This window comes from Calonectris borealis, chromosome 22, assembly GCF_964195595.1.
Source record: "Calonectris borealis chromosome 22, bCalBor7.hap1.2, whole genome shotgun sequence".
Classification (NCBI taxonomy): Eukaryota; Metazoa; Chordata; class Aves; order Procellariiformes; family Procellariidae; genus Calonectris; species Calonectris borealis.
In genome coordinates, this window is record NC_134333.1 from 10,637,261 (window position 1) to 10,654,036 (window position 16,776).

At 56.1% G+C, this 16,776-nt stretch overlaps 4 protein-coding genes across 7 annotated transcripts; 2 read left to right on the forward strand and 2 right to left on the reverse strand.

Moving 5' to 3' along the window:
• Window positions 1-1,241: 1,241 nt before the first annotated feature.
• Window positions 1,242-6,064, reverse strand: AARSD1 (alanyl-tRNA synthetase domain containing 1). 3 transcript variants are annotated; one of them, XM_075171753.1, is made up of 12 exons: window positions 5,879-6,064; window positions 5,680-5,802; window positions 5,445-5,604; window positions 4,931-4,988; window positions 4,410-4,566; window positions 4,203-4,319; window positions 3,386-3,516; window positions 3,144-3,210; window positions 2,858-2,949; window positions 2,319-2,373; window positions 1,650-1,744; window positions 1,242-1,478 (listed from the first exon to the last, which is right to left on the reverse strand). In XM_075171753.1, exons 1-12 carry the CDS (start codon window positions 5,915-5,917, stop codon window positions 1,343-1,345), a joined length of 1,230 nt encoding a protein of 409 aa, XP_075027854.1. In that variant the 5' UTR covers window positions 5,918-6,064; the 3' UTR covers window positions 1,242-1,342. The 3 variants fall into 3 exon arrangements, with proteins under 3 accessions (XP_075027854.1, XP_075027855.1, XP_075027856.1); XM_075171754.1 differs by lacking the exon at window positions 4,203-4,319 and having other exon boundaries at window positions 4,359-4,566; window positions 5,879-6,055; XM_075171755.1 differs by lacking the exon at window positions 4,410-4,566 and having other exon boundaries at window positions 5,680-6,007.
• Window positions 6,065-6,135: 71 nt separating this feature from the next.
• Window positions 6,136-8,670, reverse strand: PTGES3L (prostaglandin E synthase 3 like). Of its 2 annotated transcripts, none has more exons than XM_075171759.1 (7): window positions 8,436-8,670; window positions 7,889-8,002; window positions 7,684-7,750; window positions 7,258-7,356; window positions 6,755-6,844; window positions 6,609-6,662; window positions 6,136-6,367 (listed from the first exon to the last, which is right to left on the reverse strand). In XM_075171759.1, exons 1-7 carry the CDS (start codon window positions 8,441-8,443, stop codon window positions 6,356-6,358), a joined length of 444 nt encoding a protein of 147 aa, XP_075027860.1. In that variant the 5' UTR covers window positions 8,444-8,670; the 3' UTR covers window positions 6,136-6,355. The 2 variants fall into 2 exon arrangements, with proteins under 2 accessions (XP_075027860.1, XP_075027859.1); XM_075171758.1 differs by having other exon boundaries at window positions 6,609-6,681; window positions 8,436-8,529.
• Window positions 8,671-8,745: 75 nt separating this feature from the next.
• On the forward strand, window positions 8,746-13,491 carry RUNDC1 (RUN domain containing 1). The gene is made up of 5 exons (XM_075171760.1): window positions 8,746-9,126; window positions 9,921-10,079; window positions 10,361-10,559; window positions 10,824-10,931; window positions 11,941-13,491. Exons 1-5 carry the CDS (start codon window positions 8,791-8,793, stop codon window positions 12,804-12,806), a joined length of 1,668 nt encoding a protein of 555 aa, XP_075027861.1. The 5' UTR covers window positions 8,746-8,790; the 3' UTR covers window positions 12,807-13,491.
• Window positions 13,492-13,803: 312 nt separating this feature from the next.
• Window positions 13,804-16,074, forward strand: RPL27 (ribosomal protein L27). The gene is made up of 5 exons (XM_075171761.1): window positions 13,804-13,894; window positions 13,984-14,066; window positions 14,222-14,391; window positions 14,994-15,104; window positions 15,984-16,074. The coding sequence occupies exons 2-5, from the start codon at window positions 13,986-13,988 to the stop codon at window positions 16,030-16,032; spliced, it is 411 nt and encodes a 136-aa protein (XP_075027862.1). The 5' UTR covers window positions 13,804-13,894; window positions 13,984-13,985; the 3' UTR covers window positions 16,033-16,074.
• Window positions 16,075-16,776: the final 702 nt, after the last annotated feature.

The window sequence follows — 16,776 nt, forward strand, 5'->3', positions numbered from 1 at the left end:
ACGGTACAACCTAGCCTGGCTTGTTCAGAGTAAAGCTTGGGCCAGACTACTGCTTTTCTGTAGACCTATTTCTTATCATGTAAAAGAGCTGAATATAAGATACTATCGCAGAGGCAGGGGAAAGGCCACTGCTGGGAAGAAGAGAATGGTAATGAAAGCTCAAGCTCGTGGCAACAGAAGTGAAGGAAATGTTCAGGCATACACCTACAAGAAATGCCCAATGTACAGCTCAAACAAATGACTTTAATACGGTTTTCTGACTGCCTGCAAAACACAGCACTAGGTGGCTGCTTCTATCTGCACTTAATTCTCACGTACAAAGAGTCAGCACACTTGTGTTAACACGGTTCTGCCAGGCCAACTACAAATGGATGAAATTCCCTTTTGCAATAACGTACTTGATGCTACTCCAGTGGAGCTTTGGGATGGCACCGATGAAGCTGGTGTTACCCGACAGCTGCTCCCATCAGCATCAGAGCTGGGTCAGCAGCGACTGCTGCCCAAGCGAACCGCTCAGTCCAGAGCACGGCAGCAGCCCTGCCTGTTGGCCAGCAGCGAGGGGCCCTGGCAATGGCATTAGCACAAACATCTTTAGACCTCCAGCACCTGCAGATTTCTGAGTAGCCAGGAAAAGAGTCAGTTCCTTTTTTTTAAAAAAGGGCTCACCGAGACTTGTCCTTTGGTGCTCCCTCCTTTCCTTGCTCACAGGCTTGACAACAGCATCTTGTCTTCTTGCCTCCCAGTTCTATCTCAGGCAGCCGTAACTGCTGACCAGCTAAGTTTGGTCTGTTAAGGGGGATTTACTGATCTGAGCATCCCTCCAATTCCTGCCACATTTCATTCCTTCTTCTCCCTACAAAATGTCAGCAGCAAAAGCTTGATTCATTTTCTCTGCGCTTGCTGGCAAATGTCATACTCAGACCCTCAGCTTCTTACCGGTATTCTGATTTTTTTAAATGCATCCAGCTTATTATAAACAAATATGCTCACAAAGCAATTACTCCTCAGCAACTCCAAAGCAATTTATTCCTCAGGAGTAAAAAGTCACCATGTACTGCAAATGGGAGGGCCCCTCTCTTGGTTTTAGGAAGCCTACAAAATGGTTAAATAATGACTACTTTTAATCACTTAAGAACGCGTACCATTTGTCTGGGGAAATGAAAGAACCCTTGCAGCAAAGCGTGGATGGCAGATCCCCTCTCCTAATTTTCCATGAACACCAAATCAATTCACACAGAGCATATGTACACCAGCTGTTGTTTTTATGTCTTTATCATCTGGGAGAGAAGTTGGTGGAGCTTACGCAAAGCAGGGAAGACAGCCCTACTTTGAGAATTGTTTCTTATGCTTCAGGGCTTTGATGGCTGATGAATTCCTGGAGCAGAGCTTGCACTTCTCCTCGCCGACTCATCTTGGTTGCCTTGCCCTGAAAGCGGCCTCGCTTCCCAGCTCCTTTGCCTCCCAGAAGCTCTGCCACCCTGCAGTAACAACAGCACAGGCTGAAGGCTGCTCACTTGCAGAGAAGAGTGGCCTGGCCTAACCTGCTCCAGAGAGCAAACATGGATCCATGCCCTAATTATACTGCTCAGCTGCTTCGTCTGCAACATTAGAATTCTTACTAATTTTAAAGAAACTATAGAACATGTTACCTGGGACCTAAATTCTCAACTGCTTCAACAGGTCCAGCTAGAAGAAAGAGTCCTGCTTCTTTTTCATCTCCCACAGTCAGGAACAGCAGGGTTTCCTGTGGACAGAGAGATGAATCTTGCTTCAGAATAACCAGTGCCCTCCTTGTCCAGGAAGAGGACAGAGACACTGGCGACAGGACCCATCCAAGCATGCAAACAATTCAGAAGTTTGTGTGCATTACTCAGACAGAGACTCAATTTGAAGAAAGTAAAAGGCAGGGCGGCTTTAGAACCTTTTATGCTCAATCATATGTTGTGGGGGACAGAATGGGTACTGGGGTATCCTAAGTTAAAAGGATGTGGTTGGCAGTTGGACTAGATGATCGTTGTAGGTCCCTTCCAGCTGAAATAGTCTAGTCTAGTCTAGTCTGGTCTAGTCTATAACAGCCGATGAGGTTCTGTACAGCTCTTAGGGGGACCGGCTCTTCTACAGTGTCCTGAATTTTCACCGTTGTACTTCTTGACTGTTGAGCAGACTGAGGCTGCTGGGGACAATAACCTCATGTAACTTTTCAAAGGAAACAGACCTGTAGCTTGTGACTATGGTACAAACAGAAGGCTGTCCCTGCCTGCGCTACAGCTTCAATGAAAAAGCCAGTGGTGCCAGGTTAGTCTTCATCAGTGACTCACCTCTGTCCCAATCTCATTAGCGATGATATTCATAAATTCAGAGTCACCCTCTTTCCTGCATGGATGGGTAAAAAACAACACTTCAGAAAGAAGCAAAAATCCCCTCTAGAGTCCAAAATATCAATCAGAAACCAAAGGCCTGATCAGGCCTGGGGTTTTCACCTCTTGCTGTTAGGATGGAGAACAGTTTTTTTCTATATATCTAAATCCTCCATTGTGCATTGGACATATGAGGAATTGTTTAAGTGTTTATCTTTAAGAAATAGAGCTCCTCAGTTTTATTTGAAAATATCAAGGGCAGAGAGAAATTAGATAGACATAGTTATTTCTCAGCTATAAAACCAGAAGAATTCAGTGACCGAATTACTAACACATTCCTTTAACTGCACAACCTTCTAGCAGGCTGAGGCAGTTTAATATTCTATTAATCTTGTTTATATTCTTCCTTGAGAAACAAGCCTGAATAGGTGTCAGAGAGATGCAACTGCCACAAAACGTGTAAGATGCCATTTTACCCTTTTCCCTGAACTCCCCCATACCTGTGTAACACAAACAGCTGACTTTGAGCAGGTTTGCTCTTGAAGTCCCGGGCTATCAAAACAGCAATGTCTCTAAGCAGGTTCAAGTTATTCTGAAAGAAAAGCAAATAAACTGTACTGCAGATGGAGAAGTCAGCATGAACACTGAGTTGTGTTCCCAGAGGTGGGAGCAGTTTTCATAATATCCACAAAAACGGATGTCTATGATTCAATTCCCAGTTATCATGACTAAAGCTCAGGTCTACAGGAAGCAGCCACAATGTGCTTTTCTCAGCCATCCTCATACCTTCTGAAGCACTTTCACAGAATTCTGCAGTCTCTTCACAGCCTCTATGTGCTCACCCGGTCCATTTCTGAAAGAACAAGGAGAATTTGGATCACCACTCTGAAGGACAAAGAAAGGATTTCTTAAAGGAGCAAAAGCAGATAACATCATAAAAAGCACCGCGTAGATGTACCCTGAGTCTTATGTGGCATTTGTCAGAAGGAATAGTAAAGATGAAATAATCAAAGTGGAAAGGGTATTACTTGAGCAGTGAGGTTAGAGCCTTCTCAGTACTGTAACTTTGTTCGATTGACTTCAGCACTCTGTTTCCTGCCAGGAAAACCAAGTTGGTTTTGTTCTTTTTCCCTTTTTCTGTGCCAAGGAGTTTAATAACCTTAAAAAGAAAATAACCCTGGTCAGAAAAGAACAGTACTTTGCTTATACTCACACAGGTGGTCAGTTCCTACTAGACTATGCCTTGCCGTGAACACTGGCTCTCTGCCAGTGAAAATAAACTGATTAAAATCAGCCATAAGGTCAACATACAAAAAAAAAAAAGAATGGTGATACAGTGGAATTAATACAATTTGCTAGTCATGGGCTGCACTCTGCAATGCATCTGGATGTCTCTGCTGAGATACAGTCTCCAACAAATGACTGAAAAGACAGAAACACTTAAAGGCAACTCTAGAATTTTATCTCCACCTCCCTGCACAGAGGATTTCTCATTCGTGACAAACACTCAAAAATATCAGAGCTTTAAGCAGAGGGAACAAATGGCTAGCAACCCAGCAATGCACCGTCAAACTGGCAATATACCACGTGCCCTCCGCAGAGGCATCAGCAGTTCAGCAAATATCATTGCTACAGACAAGGGCTGAGTTCTGTTACAAAGAAAGAAAGGAGCCTGACTGACTGGACAAAGACTGCCAACCTGTGTGCGGCCCTGCTGGGGCTCACCCAGCACAGGGCTTCCGCCGGGACAATTTCCAGCAGACCCTGGATCTCAGGACTTCTGCTGTGCTAGGTCTGAATGTGTGGAGCGAGGCGCCCGAAGGCAGCTCAGCTGCAGCCCCCCACCTGCAAGTCACTCAAGTTGGAGACATGAGTCCCACAGCACATGTTGGAGTCTATGCCTTCGATGTCAACAACTCGCACTGGCCCCGTGTGGTCACCTGGCAAACCACGGCTTCTCACCTAGCAAAAGGACAATGGCAAACAAGGTGACATCCATACCGCAGTGATTCTGGTCCCACGGATATCATCAGTTCTCTTCCCACCACTCACTGTTTCAATTTCAGGGTCATCTGCAGCCAGTTCCCTCACCAACACGGGTACTCTCTCACGGATTTTCTCATTCACACTCCTCTCCAGGGCCTCTATTTGCTCTGCTGTCATGGAGGGGGTGTCCAGCTCAATGACACTTCGCTGACGGCCCAGCTCCCTGCACCGATGAAGAACATCTGCTGCTGTTGCTAAGACCAGCTAGAAGGTTCCTCTGTGCAGCACTAAGTGCCATCCCACTGCTAAGAATGTGGTGACTGAAACAAAACATACTTCCCTCCTCTCCCTGTTATTTACAGAGCACCAGATGCATACCAAACACTTGGAGGAGCACAAGACAGAGCAAATACTTTGCACAGCTTCTCTCCAGTTCAGCCACCTCTCCCAGGCCCTCTGAGCTTGAGTGAAATGTCCAAGGGCAAACTGCTTTTGATTTATCAATGTTCGGCTCCTTGCAGCCCAGCACAGTGGCACATGCCAAACAAGGTAAGACTGGGGTCAAAAGGAGCCTTTTCCCTGCTCACCATGAAGTTGTCTTGAATCCAAACATCTGTTCTGCGATGGCAGTGATGAGATGCTGTCCTGGAAGAGACGTGCAAGCAACACTTTGAATGCCACTGGACACAGGAAAAGAGTTTTTCAGTCAGACTCTATTTTTTCTGCTGACACTCCCCTTGACATTTGCAAATGCCCAGGCATGTGCTCAGCACTGTGGGGCTTATGCTAGTGCTTAGAAGCAGGCAGAAGAGACAGTCATCGCCTCGTGGGCCTTGTGACCCCGAGAGCCCCACGGTGCTCGCTGAAGACTTCGAAGCAGGTTGAACTTTTCCGTCCAAACCTGTTTGCAGTGGGTTTGTTTACAAGCCAAGGGGAGCCCGCAGGGGAGGTGCCTGCCTTCCCAAGAGGCCCGGGGATGGGCTGTGCGTGCAGAGCTGTCGGGCTTCCCCTCCCCCGGCCCAGTGGGGACAGGCTGGGCACTGACCACCCCCCCCCAGCGGGGTGTTACCGGACGCCCCTCGGCCGGGACGGGGCACGGACCTGAGTGCTGCTGCATGTGGTCGAAACGGCGCTCCCAGTCCAGCGACAGTAGCACCTCGGCGCCCGGCTCCAGCGCCGCCTGCACGAAATGGACGGCCTCGGGGCCCCGCCGGGTCACGCGCAGCACCGGCACATCGCCGATGAGGCCGCGGTCGTCCGGCTGCGGACACGGGGCGTCAATGCCGCCGGCCCGGCCCGGCCCCGGCCCCGGCCCCGGCCCCGGCCCCGGCCGTACCTGCCCGCCGCCCTCGGGGAAGAGGATGGTGTCCTCCAGCACCACTTGGAACCCGCGCACGGGCTCCCCGCCGCCCTCGGGCCGCAGCTCCGCCGCCCGGCACGACACCACCCTGGTGGCGAACTGCAACAGAGACGGCGGCGCCGTGAGGACCGGCCCGCGCCTCCCCCGCGCCGCGCCGCGCTTGTCCCGCCGCTACCTGCCGGGCCCAGCTGTCCCGCTGGCACCGGAACACCATGGCCGCCGCGGCGGTGGACCGACGGCGGCGACGGCGACTGAGGTTGGACACGGGATGGCGGCGACGGCGACCGGGCACAGACACAGGATGGCGGCGACGGCGGCCGAGGAGGGACAGGGGATGGCGGTCGCAGCCTCCGTGCCGCAGGTGGGCGGGGCCTGCAAGGTGACGCGCGGCGCGCACGCGCTTGGCGGGGCGGTCTGAGCGGACAGCAGACGGTGGCGGCAGCGCGCGTTTATTGCCCTGCCCCGCGCGGGTAACCGGCACGGGGAGACCGGACGGCTCCCGCCGCCCCGGGTCGGGGTCCGCTGCGCTTGGCGGGGAACCGGCCGGGGCGGCTCCGCTTCCTCGGAGAGCCCGGCCCGTGCTGCTCGTCGGTGCGTGCTGCCGGCGCACCGGGAGGCCTCCTGCGCCGCGGCATCCCCGGGGGCCTGGGTTTCAGAGGTCGTCCTGCGGGAGGGAGGAGCGAGGTGGCAGGGAAGGGCCCAGCCCCCGGCTGCATCGGCCGGCACCGGCCGGGCAGCTGCAGGCAGCCCTGGGGAGTGTGTCCCCGGCTGGCTCCGGGACCCGCTGCCCGAGAAGAGCAGCTGGAGCTGCTGCCGGCAGCCTGGAGTGAGCAGAGCGCCAGAGGCTCAGCCCTGCTCTGCGGGGGTGGCTGCTCTGGGGGAAGCAGCTCGCGGGCAGTACTTACATCCAGGTCGTCCATGGCTGGGGGAGGGCCTTTGTCTGTCACCTTCTCCAGGAGCTGGACGGGAAACAAACGGCTGTGGGAACTCTGAATGCCGAGCACCCACCCCACAGATGCCCTGGGACCCCATGGCCTGCGGCCTGGCTCACCTCTGCGTACTGCTCCACCATGGCCCTCTCCACCTCCTCGTCCCCTTCCCAGTCTCGCCAGTTGTCAAAGTCCACAGAGAGCCAGGCCGGCTGCAGGCAGAGAGAGCATCCCCTGAGGAGGGAGCAGCACGGGGGGGACCCGGCAGCCCTGTCCTCGCAGCCCAGGGACTGCTCTGCGTGGGAGCGCAGGCTGCTCCTGCACAGGTGAGGGGACTGGCCGGGCTGGGGAAGGGCAGGAAGGGGAGTGTGTCCCTTCGCCTGTGGGTGCTGGTCCTGACCCTGCCGGCGTCAAGGGAAAGGGGTGCTGCATCCTTCCTGGAGGGCAGAAGTCCGTGGACTGGCAGTGACCATGAGGTCAGGCTTTTTGGGAGCTCTGTGTTGAGGTGCCCACATGGGCCCTCATGTTTGTCCCAGGGGCAGGTTGGTCCCTGGGAGCCGCGAGGTGCTGTGTGGGGACAGCACATGTGCTGAGGCTGGTCCTGGCTGCCAGGCACCACACACACCTTGATGTTCTCCTTGGTGATGCGGGGCCAGGCCACTTTCTCCTTCCACTTCCTCATAAAGCACGTGATGGAGCGGTCGGAGCGCTTCTCCCGTGAGTCCTGCCAAGAGATTGGGGGTCCCTTACCTTGGTGTCTGCCGGACTCCTCTCTGCAATCCACTGCAGACACACACAGGATTAAAGCTCAGCCACGTGCAGGCTGTGGAACACGCACAACCACGGAGACGAGTTGTTTCTGGCCCAACGCAGCACTGCGAGTGCCAGGCCCAGGGTCAGGGCTCCCCGGCTTGTGCTCACCCCACTCAAGCTCTTGGGAAACAGGCAGGATTCAATGCTAAGCGGCACTGCTCAAGACTGCACAGGCTGGGTTTAACTCTGAGAATTCATGCAGGCTGTCAGAGAACAGTTTGCTGGGGGGAAGCCTCACCTTGGAGTTGACCCTGGCATATAGGTTGATCTCGTTGTAGAACTCCACGCCATCTGCATTTTTGCAACTGCCAAAACACCATAACAGCCTGGCTTAGGAGAGGGCTGAGGCCGTGTGTGCCCTGCTCTTACAGGGTCCCCCCTATACCCCGCACCACCCCCAGTTCAGGGCTGCGTCCCCGATCGGCAGGGCAGCAGCAGCTCACCTGAACACCAGCCGCTGGTCCTCAATGACGACCTTAACATCCGTGCTGTCCTCGACACAGAACTCCAGGTAGACGTACTGTGGGCGGTCGTACCACAGCGTCTTTGCAGGTTGCCTTGGGAAAGAGCAGACCAGCGGGTGTTTCCATGGTGCCCACTAGCGCTCTGCAGGGACCGCACGAGGCACGGGGTGGGAACTGGGGCAAGGAAGGTGCCCCAAACATGCACCCTGTCTGGGCCGAGCTCGGGGCTGGCAGCGAGAGCAAGGTGGGCGCAGGGCCCGGGCGGTGGGCACGCAGCGCTCCCCTCTCACGCCCCACACGGCCCCTAGCCTCGGCAGCCAGCAGAGGCCGGCAGGGCCCTCGCTCTCCCCTGCCATTCCCGGCGCCATTACCCCGCTGCCCCGGGCTAGAGGGTCCTGTCCGGTGGTGCCTCAGGCTCCGGGCCCCGGGTGGGTGCCCGAGACCCCGACCGAGCACTGCCCCGGAGACCGGGCGCCGCGCGGGGGTGCCGGGCACTGCCCCTCCCGTCCCGTCCGGTCGCGCTCACCTCGCCATGGCGGTGCCGGCCCCGCCCCGCGCTATTTCGGGCCGGGGGCGCGGCTGGCGGCGGGGCCGGGAGCGGGGGCCGGGAGCGGAAGGTCAGCCAGGCCGGGCGCGGCGCGGCCACCTCGCGGCCCGGTCGGCGGCCCAGCACCGCCCTGCGCCGCCCGCGGTGAGCGCGCCCCGCGCCGGGCCACACGGACCCCCAGGACCCCGGCCGCAGCCGTCCCAGCGGGCCGCGTGGGGGCGCGCGGGCGCCGCGTAGGCCCCGCCCCGCCGCCGCCAGGCCCCGCCGCGCCAGGCCCCGCCCCGCGCCGCGGCGGCAAGATGGCGGCGGTGTGGCGGCGCCGGTAGCGGCGGCCATGGAGGCGGAGGGCGGCCCGCTGGGCCCGGGGGAGCGCTGGGCGCCGGTGGGCGCCGTGTCGGCGGCCACGACGGCGGCGGAGGAGGAGGAGGAGGACGAGGAGGCGGCAGCGGCGGGTGGGTCGCCGCAGTCGGTTCCGCGGCTGCGGGCCGAGCGGCGCCGCCTGCACGGGGCGCTGCTGGCGCTGGCCTCGCACTTCGCCCAGGTGCAGTTCCGGCTGCGGCAGGTGGCGCGGGCCGGGCCGGCTGAACAGCAGCGCCTGCTCCGCGACCTGGAGGACTTCGCCTTCCGCGGCTGCCCCGCGCCGCTGGCCCACGGCCTCGGCGACGCCCCGGTGAGTGCGCGGGCCTGCCCGCGCTGCTCCGCCGTGACCCGCTGCCGGGGCGCGGGCCGGGCCGAGCCGTCTCTGCGGGCGCCGCTGCCGGCAGAGCGATGGCTTTTGCTGGGGTGAGGAGAAAACCGTCTCCTCTCGGATAACAGCATCGCGTGGTTTTCCATTCCGCTGTCTGCCCCGGGGTCGGTGCGTGCGTCCGACCTGGCTAAAGCCCATTAGCGGCGGCTGCGATCCTGTTAGCCGCTGGCACGTGCAGAGGGGAGCTCCGAGGCGAGGGGCAGCCGCTGTGGCCACCTGACGCCACGCTGTCCAGAGGCGCTGCATGCTCCGTGGTGGGTTGGAGCCAGCCCCGGGGAGAGACCAGGCAGCGGGTTGGCACGAAGCTCAGTCATGGGAGTGTGCACGTCCTTGGTGACTTGGAGCCAGCTCGTGGGGACATGCGTTAAAGCCCTGCTTTGTGTGTTACTGCTCTGCTCCGAGATACAGCGGTGACTCAGAGCATCTTTGATATGTACGTGTTATTTGGCTGCTTGCAGCAGTTCTTCCTGGATCCCGGCCTTGTGAGCTGGGGCTTGCGTGCAGGAGGTCTGGAGAGGCTCTTCCTCTGTCAGATGAGGTGATGTGGTTGTACCTCTCCTTGATGTACAGGCGCATCTCTTTCTCAGACTGGCATGCAGTGTGCACTAGTTAAGTGCATGAGCTGAAGGAAACACTCCTCGTACCACGATCCTGTTCTCTGGGGCTTGACTATGACAGTAAATCTTCCATTTTATTTACTGGTAACGTTTTGTCAGAGTGAGCGAGAGAAGCAGGAGCAAATTGAGGTCCAGAAGGAGAAGCAGAGAGAGCTGATCCTGCAGCTCAAGACACAGCTGGATGACCTGGAGACATTTGCTTACCAGGAGGGCAGCTATGATTCTCTGCCACAGTCTGTGGTTATGGAAAGACAACGGGTAAGGCTCGCAAAGTTCCTTCTGCCTGTATTTCTTCTTAGCATTTGTCAGCCTCTTATAGACTGTAGGAGTAGGTCAGTCCTTATTTCTTGCCAGCAGCTGTAGTAGTGTATCAGTAGTTCATCTGCATGTGTAAACCTGTTCCGTGTCTTCTCTTGCGATTTTCTATGTGCAGCAAAGGTGGCCTGTTTCCAAGGTAATGAACGGCTAAAGGAGTATTTTGAAGTTCATGGGCAGCAGTGCCACACGGTGAGATCATGCTACTAACTCATGTTTTGCAGATGATTATAAATGAGTTGATAAAGAAGCTGGACATGGACTTGAGTGAAGATATTGCAACGCTCTCTCCAGAGGAACTGCGACAGCGTGTGGATGCTGCCATAGCACAGATTGTTAATCCAGCCAGGGTGAAGGAGCAGCTGGTGGAACAACTGAAGACACAGATAAGGGACCTCGAAATGTTCATCAACTTCATTCAGGGTCAGTGCTGAGTTTTTAGATGAGCAGATTGAATTGCTTTGTAATTCCCTGACAAAGTTATGAGGAGGGAGGTCCCAGATGTCAGAAAATACAGGAAGGGTTTCTGGGTCACAGGGAAGTACAGCTCTCTCTGAACTGATGGTGGGGAGAACGAGAGACTGACAAAAAAGGTGCAGAGAGGTCTAAGGAATATTGACTTTAGTACTTGGGATATGCAGCTTAAATTTACAAGTGTGAAATAATAGTGTGAAATTCTTCTTCTAGATGAAGTTGGAAGCTCTGGTAAGGCAGAAGATGGACACTGTGAATGTTCAGGCAGAAAAGACGGTGGTGGCTCCTACAAACCAAATACACGGCCTTCTGGAAATAGAGGTGGGCACTGCTTGGCTCGGAGCTTCTGGCACTGCTCCTGCCATCACTCATTTGAGGTTCGGCAAGCGTGAACCAGCATCCAGTCACGCTAGGCTGCTTTGCTTTTTTCCTGGCAGTTGGTTGCTGTTCTTTCCTACTCCCACTGACAGAAGGCCTGCGTCCAGTTCCTTTACCCTTTCTCCTTGGGATCATTAGAGTAGTCACAGAATCTGAACATGTGGCACAGAGGGTGGGATTGGTCCTCAGCTGAGATGAGGAATAGAAGGATCTTCTGATACGTAGTGCAAAACGCAGACAGACTGAGCAGCCTTGTCTTGTACGCGCTGTTGGGCTGCACTGTAATGAATGCTCTTTGAGTTCTTAGCTCTGTGAGCAGATACAGCGAGCTGGATGGATCCAGTGTTCTTTATAATTTGAGACTTGTCTACTTATCACAGGAATTTATTGCAGCTAGAATAGTATACTAGATGAAATACTACAATACCTTTACCTTCTGTAATCTGAGGTGTCTGCCGCTAGTCAGAGATAGAATGCTGGCCCAGATGGACTGTGGGTTTTAACCAGTGTAGCTACTCTTGCAAACTGAATTTAATAATGGCATCAGGAGTAAGCAGTGTATGTTACCCTGCTGAGACAAGACGCTTCTTGAAAGTAGGCAGTGATCTCCTTCAGCAAAGGTTTTGGTATCTACTAATTACCCATGTGATATCGTCGTGTCTAAAGAATGATCTTTCCTCACTATGTATGTGCCCACTAGGAAAGCTGTTGTAGGATTTCTTCTCTGTAAGATGACCTGATTGTTGAGAACAGGCCGTGCAAATGTTTGCTTTGGCTTCAGTGCTTTGAAACTAGAAAAAGTAGCATCAATCCTAGTGACAAAAGCTCCCAAGGAGGAGGAGAATTTGTGGTGGAGGAGGAGCAGATGTTTGTGCTCCCTTTGTGTGCATGAAAGAGCAGAGCTGTTGATTCCTTAATGAGAGTATTTTTTTCTCTTTTCTAACCTGATCAGTGAACCCAGAAGATGCCAGAAAGATGCGAGAAACAGGCCTGCACCTCATGCGTCGCATGCTTGCTGTGCTACAAATATTCGCTGTCAGTCAGTTTGGTTGTGCTACTGGTCAGATTCCTCGCACCCTCTGGCAGAAGGACCAAGCTAGCAAGGACTATTCCCCCTTAATTAAGAAACTGGAGTTGTCAGTAGAGCGGGTGAGGCAGCTAGCTATGAAACACCAGCAGGTAGGCCACGTTATCACTTCCTCTGATCTGCAGGACATTCCCTTGGGAGGCAGAGACGAGCTGACTCTAGCTGTGCGGAAGGAGTTGACCATTGCTTTGCGAGACCTGATGGCTCACGGGCTCTATGCCTCTTCTCAAGGAATGAGCCTGGTATTGGCACCCATTGCGTGCCTGATTCCTGCGTTCACCTCATCCCCGCAGACCATGCACCCCTGGGAACTCTTTGTGAAGTATTACAACACTAAGAATGGACAAGCCTTCGTGGAATCCCCAGCTCGCAAGCTCTCCCAGTCCTTTGCCTTGCCTGTGACAGGAGGAATGGCCATTACCCCCAAACAGAGCCTGCTGACAGCGATCCACACTGTCCTCACGGAGCATGACCCCTTCAAGCGCAGTGCAGACTCTGAACTGAAAGCTCTGGTGTGTATGGCACTAAATGAGCAGCGCCTGGTCTCCTGGGTAAATCTGATCTGCAAATCTGGAGCTTTGGTACAATCCCACTACCAGCCATGGAGCTACATGGCAAACACAGGCTTTGAGAGCGCACTCAACGTTCTCAGTCGCCTGAGCAACTTGAAATTCAACCTCCCCGTTGACCTGGCTGTCCGGCAGCTGAAAAACATCAAAGATGCTTTTTGATGTATTTTTATTGTAGATCATCCATTTTCCACAAGTAGGCAGCTGTTGGGCTCAAGAAGCCTGGCTTTTTTAAGACCAAGTTTGGCTCTTTGAAATTGATATTTGCTTTTAGGGAAATCTTACAGTGTCTTGATGCTGGAAATCTGTGTTTTACAAGGCTGCCACTGCGAAGCTGCTGAAGGTTGCGTGCTGCACAGCACCTCACCCTGCCCTTTTTGCGCAGCTCTGAAGAGCGAAACTGCTTTGCTGGTGAGCAGATGCCAGTGAGCGTTCAGGGTGCGAGGCTGCCTGCCCCGAGTGTGGTAGAGGCCTGGCCACCGAGCCTATGGGTGGGCGAAGCCACTCAGAGCGTGCAGTTTAGCTCCCATGCTGCCTCCACATGGCTGTTTCTCAAAGTTTGTGGTCTAAATGATGCCCCTACGAGACGCCTCCCACGGGCAGAGCGAGGCAGGCTGCAGGTCATCCGGTGGCGAGTGTGAAAGGATGAAACTGGGTCAGGTCTGCTGCGACGCAGGCATGGGGGGCTGCGCTCCTCCAGCGCCTCGGCAGTCCGCAGAAGCGGCCAGTTCCTCAGGCTGCCAGGTGAGGGATCCCAGAGCTCCTTTTTTTGAAGCTTTTGTGCGACAGTCGGCGCCAGCGGCCTGGTGTTTTATAGGGGATGCATTAAATCGCTTTAGCAAGTGTATGTGTGGGGAGAACCCATCTCCAGTCACCGTGTTTTGATTTGCGTCCATCGCTTGCCTGCGCTGCGGGGGTGTGGCGCGCTCGAGCTGTGATGCTGTAATCGCAGTTTAACCGACCTGCGGTTCCACCTGGGACGGGGCCTCGCTCTGCGCTGGCTGTAACAGCGGGCCGCGCGCTGGGGCCGTGCTGCGGGACAGCCCCGCGCAGCCGCGGCGCCCCAGTCCCGGCGGGGGGCGGGCACCCGCACCGCCGCCTGTTGCCCCGCAACCGCGGCGCAGCCCGCGCATGCGCGACTGCTCTGCGCGGACGAAGCGGAAGTGATGCGCGGTGACATGAGGTGAAAGGTCGGGGGCGCGGGGGCCGCTTCCTCTTCCGGTCTGGGCGCCATCGCGGCGGGAGCCTCGGTGAGTGCGGGGCCGGCCGCGGGATCCGCCGCCATCCGCGGGGCGGGCGGCGGGGGCCCGGCTGTGACTGCCGCGTGCTGTCTCCGCAGAGATGGGGAAGTTCATGAAGCCGGGGAAGGTGGTGCTGGTGCTGGCCGGCCGCTACTCGGGGCGCAAGGCCGTCATCGTGAAGGTGAGCGCGGGGCTCCAGCGGGGCGGCCCTGCAGAACGGACGAGAGCCCGGAGCGCTGCCGCTCTCGGTGTCTGGAGGCGCCCGGGCTCCTGCCGGGCTTTGGCGGCGACTGGCGCGCCGCGGTGCCATCGCCGGCTGCGGTCGGTGTGTTTCAGAACATCGACGACGGCACTTCCGACCGGCCGTACAGCCACGCCTTGGTGGCGGGCATCGACCGCTACCCGCGGAAGGTGACTGCCGCCATGGGCAAGAAGAAGATCGCGAAGAGGTCCAAGATCAAGTCCTTCGTGAAGGTTTACAACTACAACCACCTGATGCCCACCCGGTGAGTGTGGCTGCCCGAGTGCCGCCAGCGGGGCTGCAGCCCGATGTCTCGGCTGCTTTTAATGATCATAGTTCTCGAGAGTGCTCTCGAGTGCTGGGAGTCCCTAAGGTTCTTCATTACGTGGCTGATGGAACACAGGGCGTACACTCTGTGAAAACAGGGACTTGAGGGGAGACCTTAGCGAACTTCTGAAATAAGGCAGTCAGCTCTTACTTCAGCCACACTCACTTTCCTCTCGATCACGGGGTGTCAGTGGACGAGCCTTTGAAACAACTGTGAGGGTCTGGGGGTGCTGGCAGAGCTGTTGTGGCCCAGTGGCATTTCTTCCCGTCCCCTTGGCGCTCCTGCTGGTGCAGGCTGCCAAACACAACATGCTGGATAGAGCTGCTTGTGTCTTGTGAAGCACGTAGTTGTTTCCTTTATAGGCTGAATTAAATGTCTTTGGACACTGCAGTGATTTCCAAAACTGAGAAAGCTTTAAGAGCTGTGGTCTCTTAACCTGGCACTAGTACATGCGTTTGAGCGGTTCAGGCTGCCTGCTGCGTTTTCACCCTTGTGCCAGGTACTGTGACTGTTTCGAACCTTGCTGCTCTCTTGCCCAGATATTCCGTCGATATTCCACTGGACAAAACAGTGGTCAATAAGGACGTGTTCAGGGACCCCGCTCTAAAACGCAAAGCGAGACGTGAAGCCAAGGTGAAATTTGAGGAAAGGTGAGTTGGAAGTTCGTCTCTTCAGTGGTGTCGGCACCCGTCCCCGTGGCGAGGACTCGGCGCGGTTGTGCCGCAGCCTGGGTGAGTCCCAGGTTGGACACTTCTGCCCCAACTTTTTTGAATACGTTTTGGTTGAGTGCATTCCTCCTCATCTTCTTGTGTGTTTAGGCAACTCTCTCTTCAGAGAGTTAGTGAGTTGCGATGGGGAACAGTTTATCAACAGCCATAGGCTTAGGCTGACATTTATGACAACGCTGCAGCCTCGTGCCAGCACGAGCGGGGCCTCTTCGGTGCCAGATGGCGATCTCTCAGCATCTCACTGCCAGTTCCCCGCTGTCTGTCACTGGGCTTAGTGGGACAGGGCAGTGCTGATGCTTTGCCGAGGCGGGTTTGGGTTAATGGTCCTCCTCTTTGGTTTTCTGTTTAGAAACTCCTTCAGCAGAAGGAGTTGTGCGGCCCCAGTGGGATGCAGGGTGTCTCGTGGGCAGCCCAGGGCCTTGGCTGTTGTAAAGCGCGCTGCCCATGATCGCGGGCCCTTCTCCGAGGGCGGCTCCCCACGGCCGCCCTCCGTGTGGGGGGTCTGGTGGGACTGCCACGTGCTGTGCTCCTACCTCTCGGGGTGAAAGCCGCCATAGTGCGGGTGTCCTTCACAAGATGACTCCATGACAAAATCTGGAAGCTGGCATTTGCTTCCCTTGGCAGTTTAAACATTTAAAGCGGGTCTAGTTGCAGCCCGGGCTGAAGAGACCAGGTGAATTACCTCTGGGTCAGCCGGGCGCCGTGTCCGGCCCATGGGAGGGTACAGACGGCTCTGGTGCAAGTCTCGTGCTGTTGCCTGCTGGTGCGGAGCGTTCTCTAACCTTTGCGTTCCTCTTCCAGATACAAGACTGGCAAGAATAAGTGGTTCTTCCAGAAGCTGCGATTCTAGAAGTGTAATGAGGTTGCATCAATAAATGTTTATTAAAAACCATTTTGTTTTGTTGTATAAAAAAAGCGTTGCAAGGCCTTTTTCTTCATGATGTGGCCATTGTTGCTTTGTGTGTCTGTAAGAGCTGGGAAAGCCATCGCGGTCCAGGCCAGCTTCAGGGTGTCTGTGGAGCGCTGTCCTGCGGTAAAGGCGCCGTCTGCCTGGTGCTGTTCTCGGGCAGCTCTGCTTGGCGGCGGGGCGTAGGCTGCTCTTTCCCCTTCCCGCTGCCCGGGGGGGTGTCATTCCTGCCCCTGCTGGAAAGCACCGATTCCCAAACCTGCGGTGATCCCTGTGAGAACAGGGGTGGGAGCGGGAAGGTGAATGGATAATTCCAGACGTCTGCTTCGCTCGTCTCTTCTCTGGCTGAGAAATGCAGCGACGCGGGGGGCAACTTATGCAGTGATTGCACCAGTCGAGCGTTACTTTTCGGCTACCTTCGCAAACGTCCTTTGTCGTGGAAGGGGTCGTTCCGCAGCCGGGGGGTTAGGGCCCTCGATCGCAGAGGGGTGCGCAGGGCCGGTGGAGGAGGTTGTTCACCGGCCGCGGCCGAGGAGGGTCGGGCGGCCTCGGGAAAGCCAGTCCTACGGGGCGGAGGGCGCGGGCGGACGCGGGGAATGAGTGGAAAGATGGGATTTGAGGGCCAGCACCGCCCGCGGGCCGTCTCGGCTGGGGGTGCGCGGGCTGGGGCTGCTGCTGCCGCCCCGG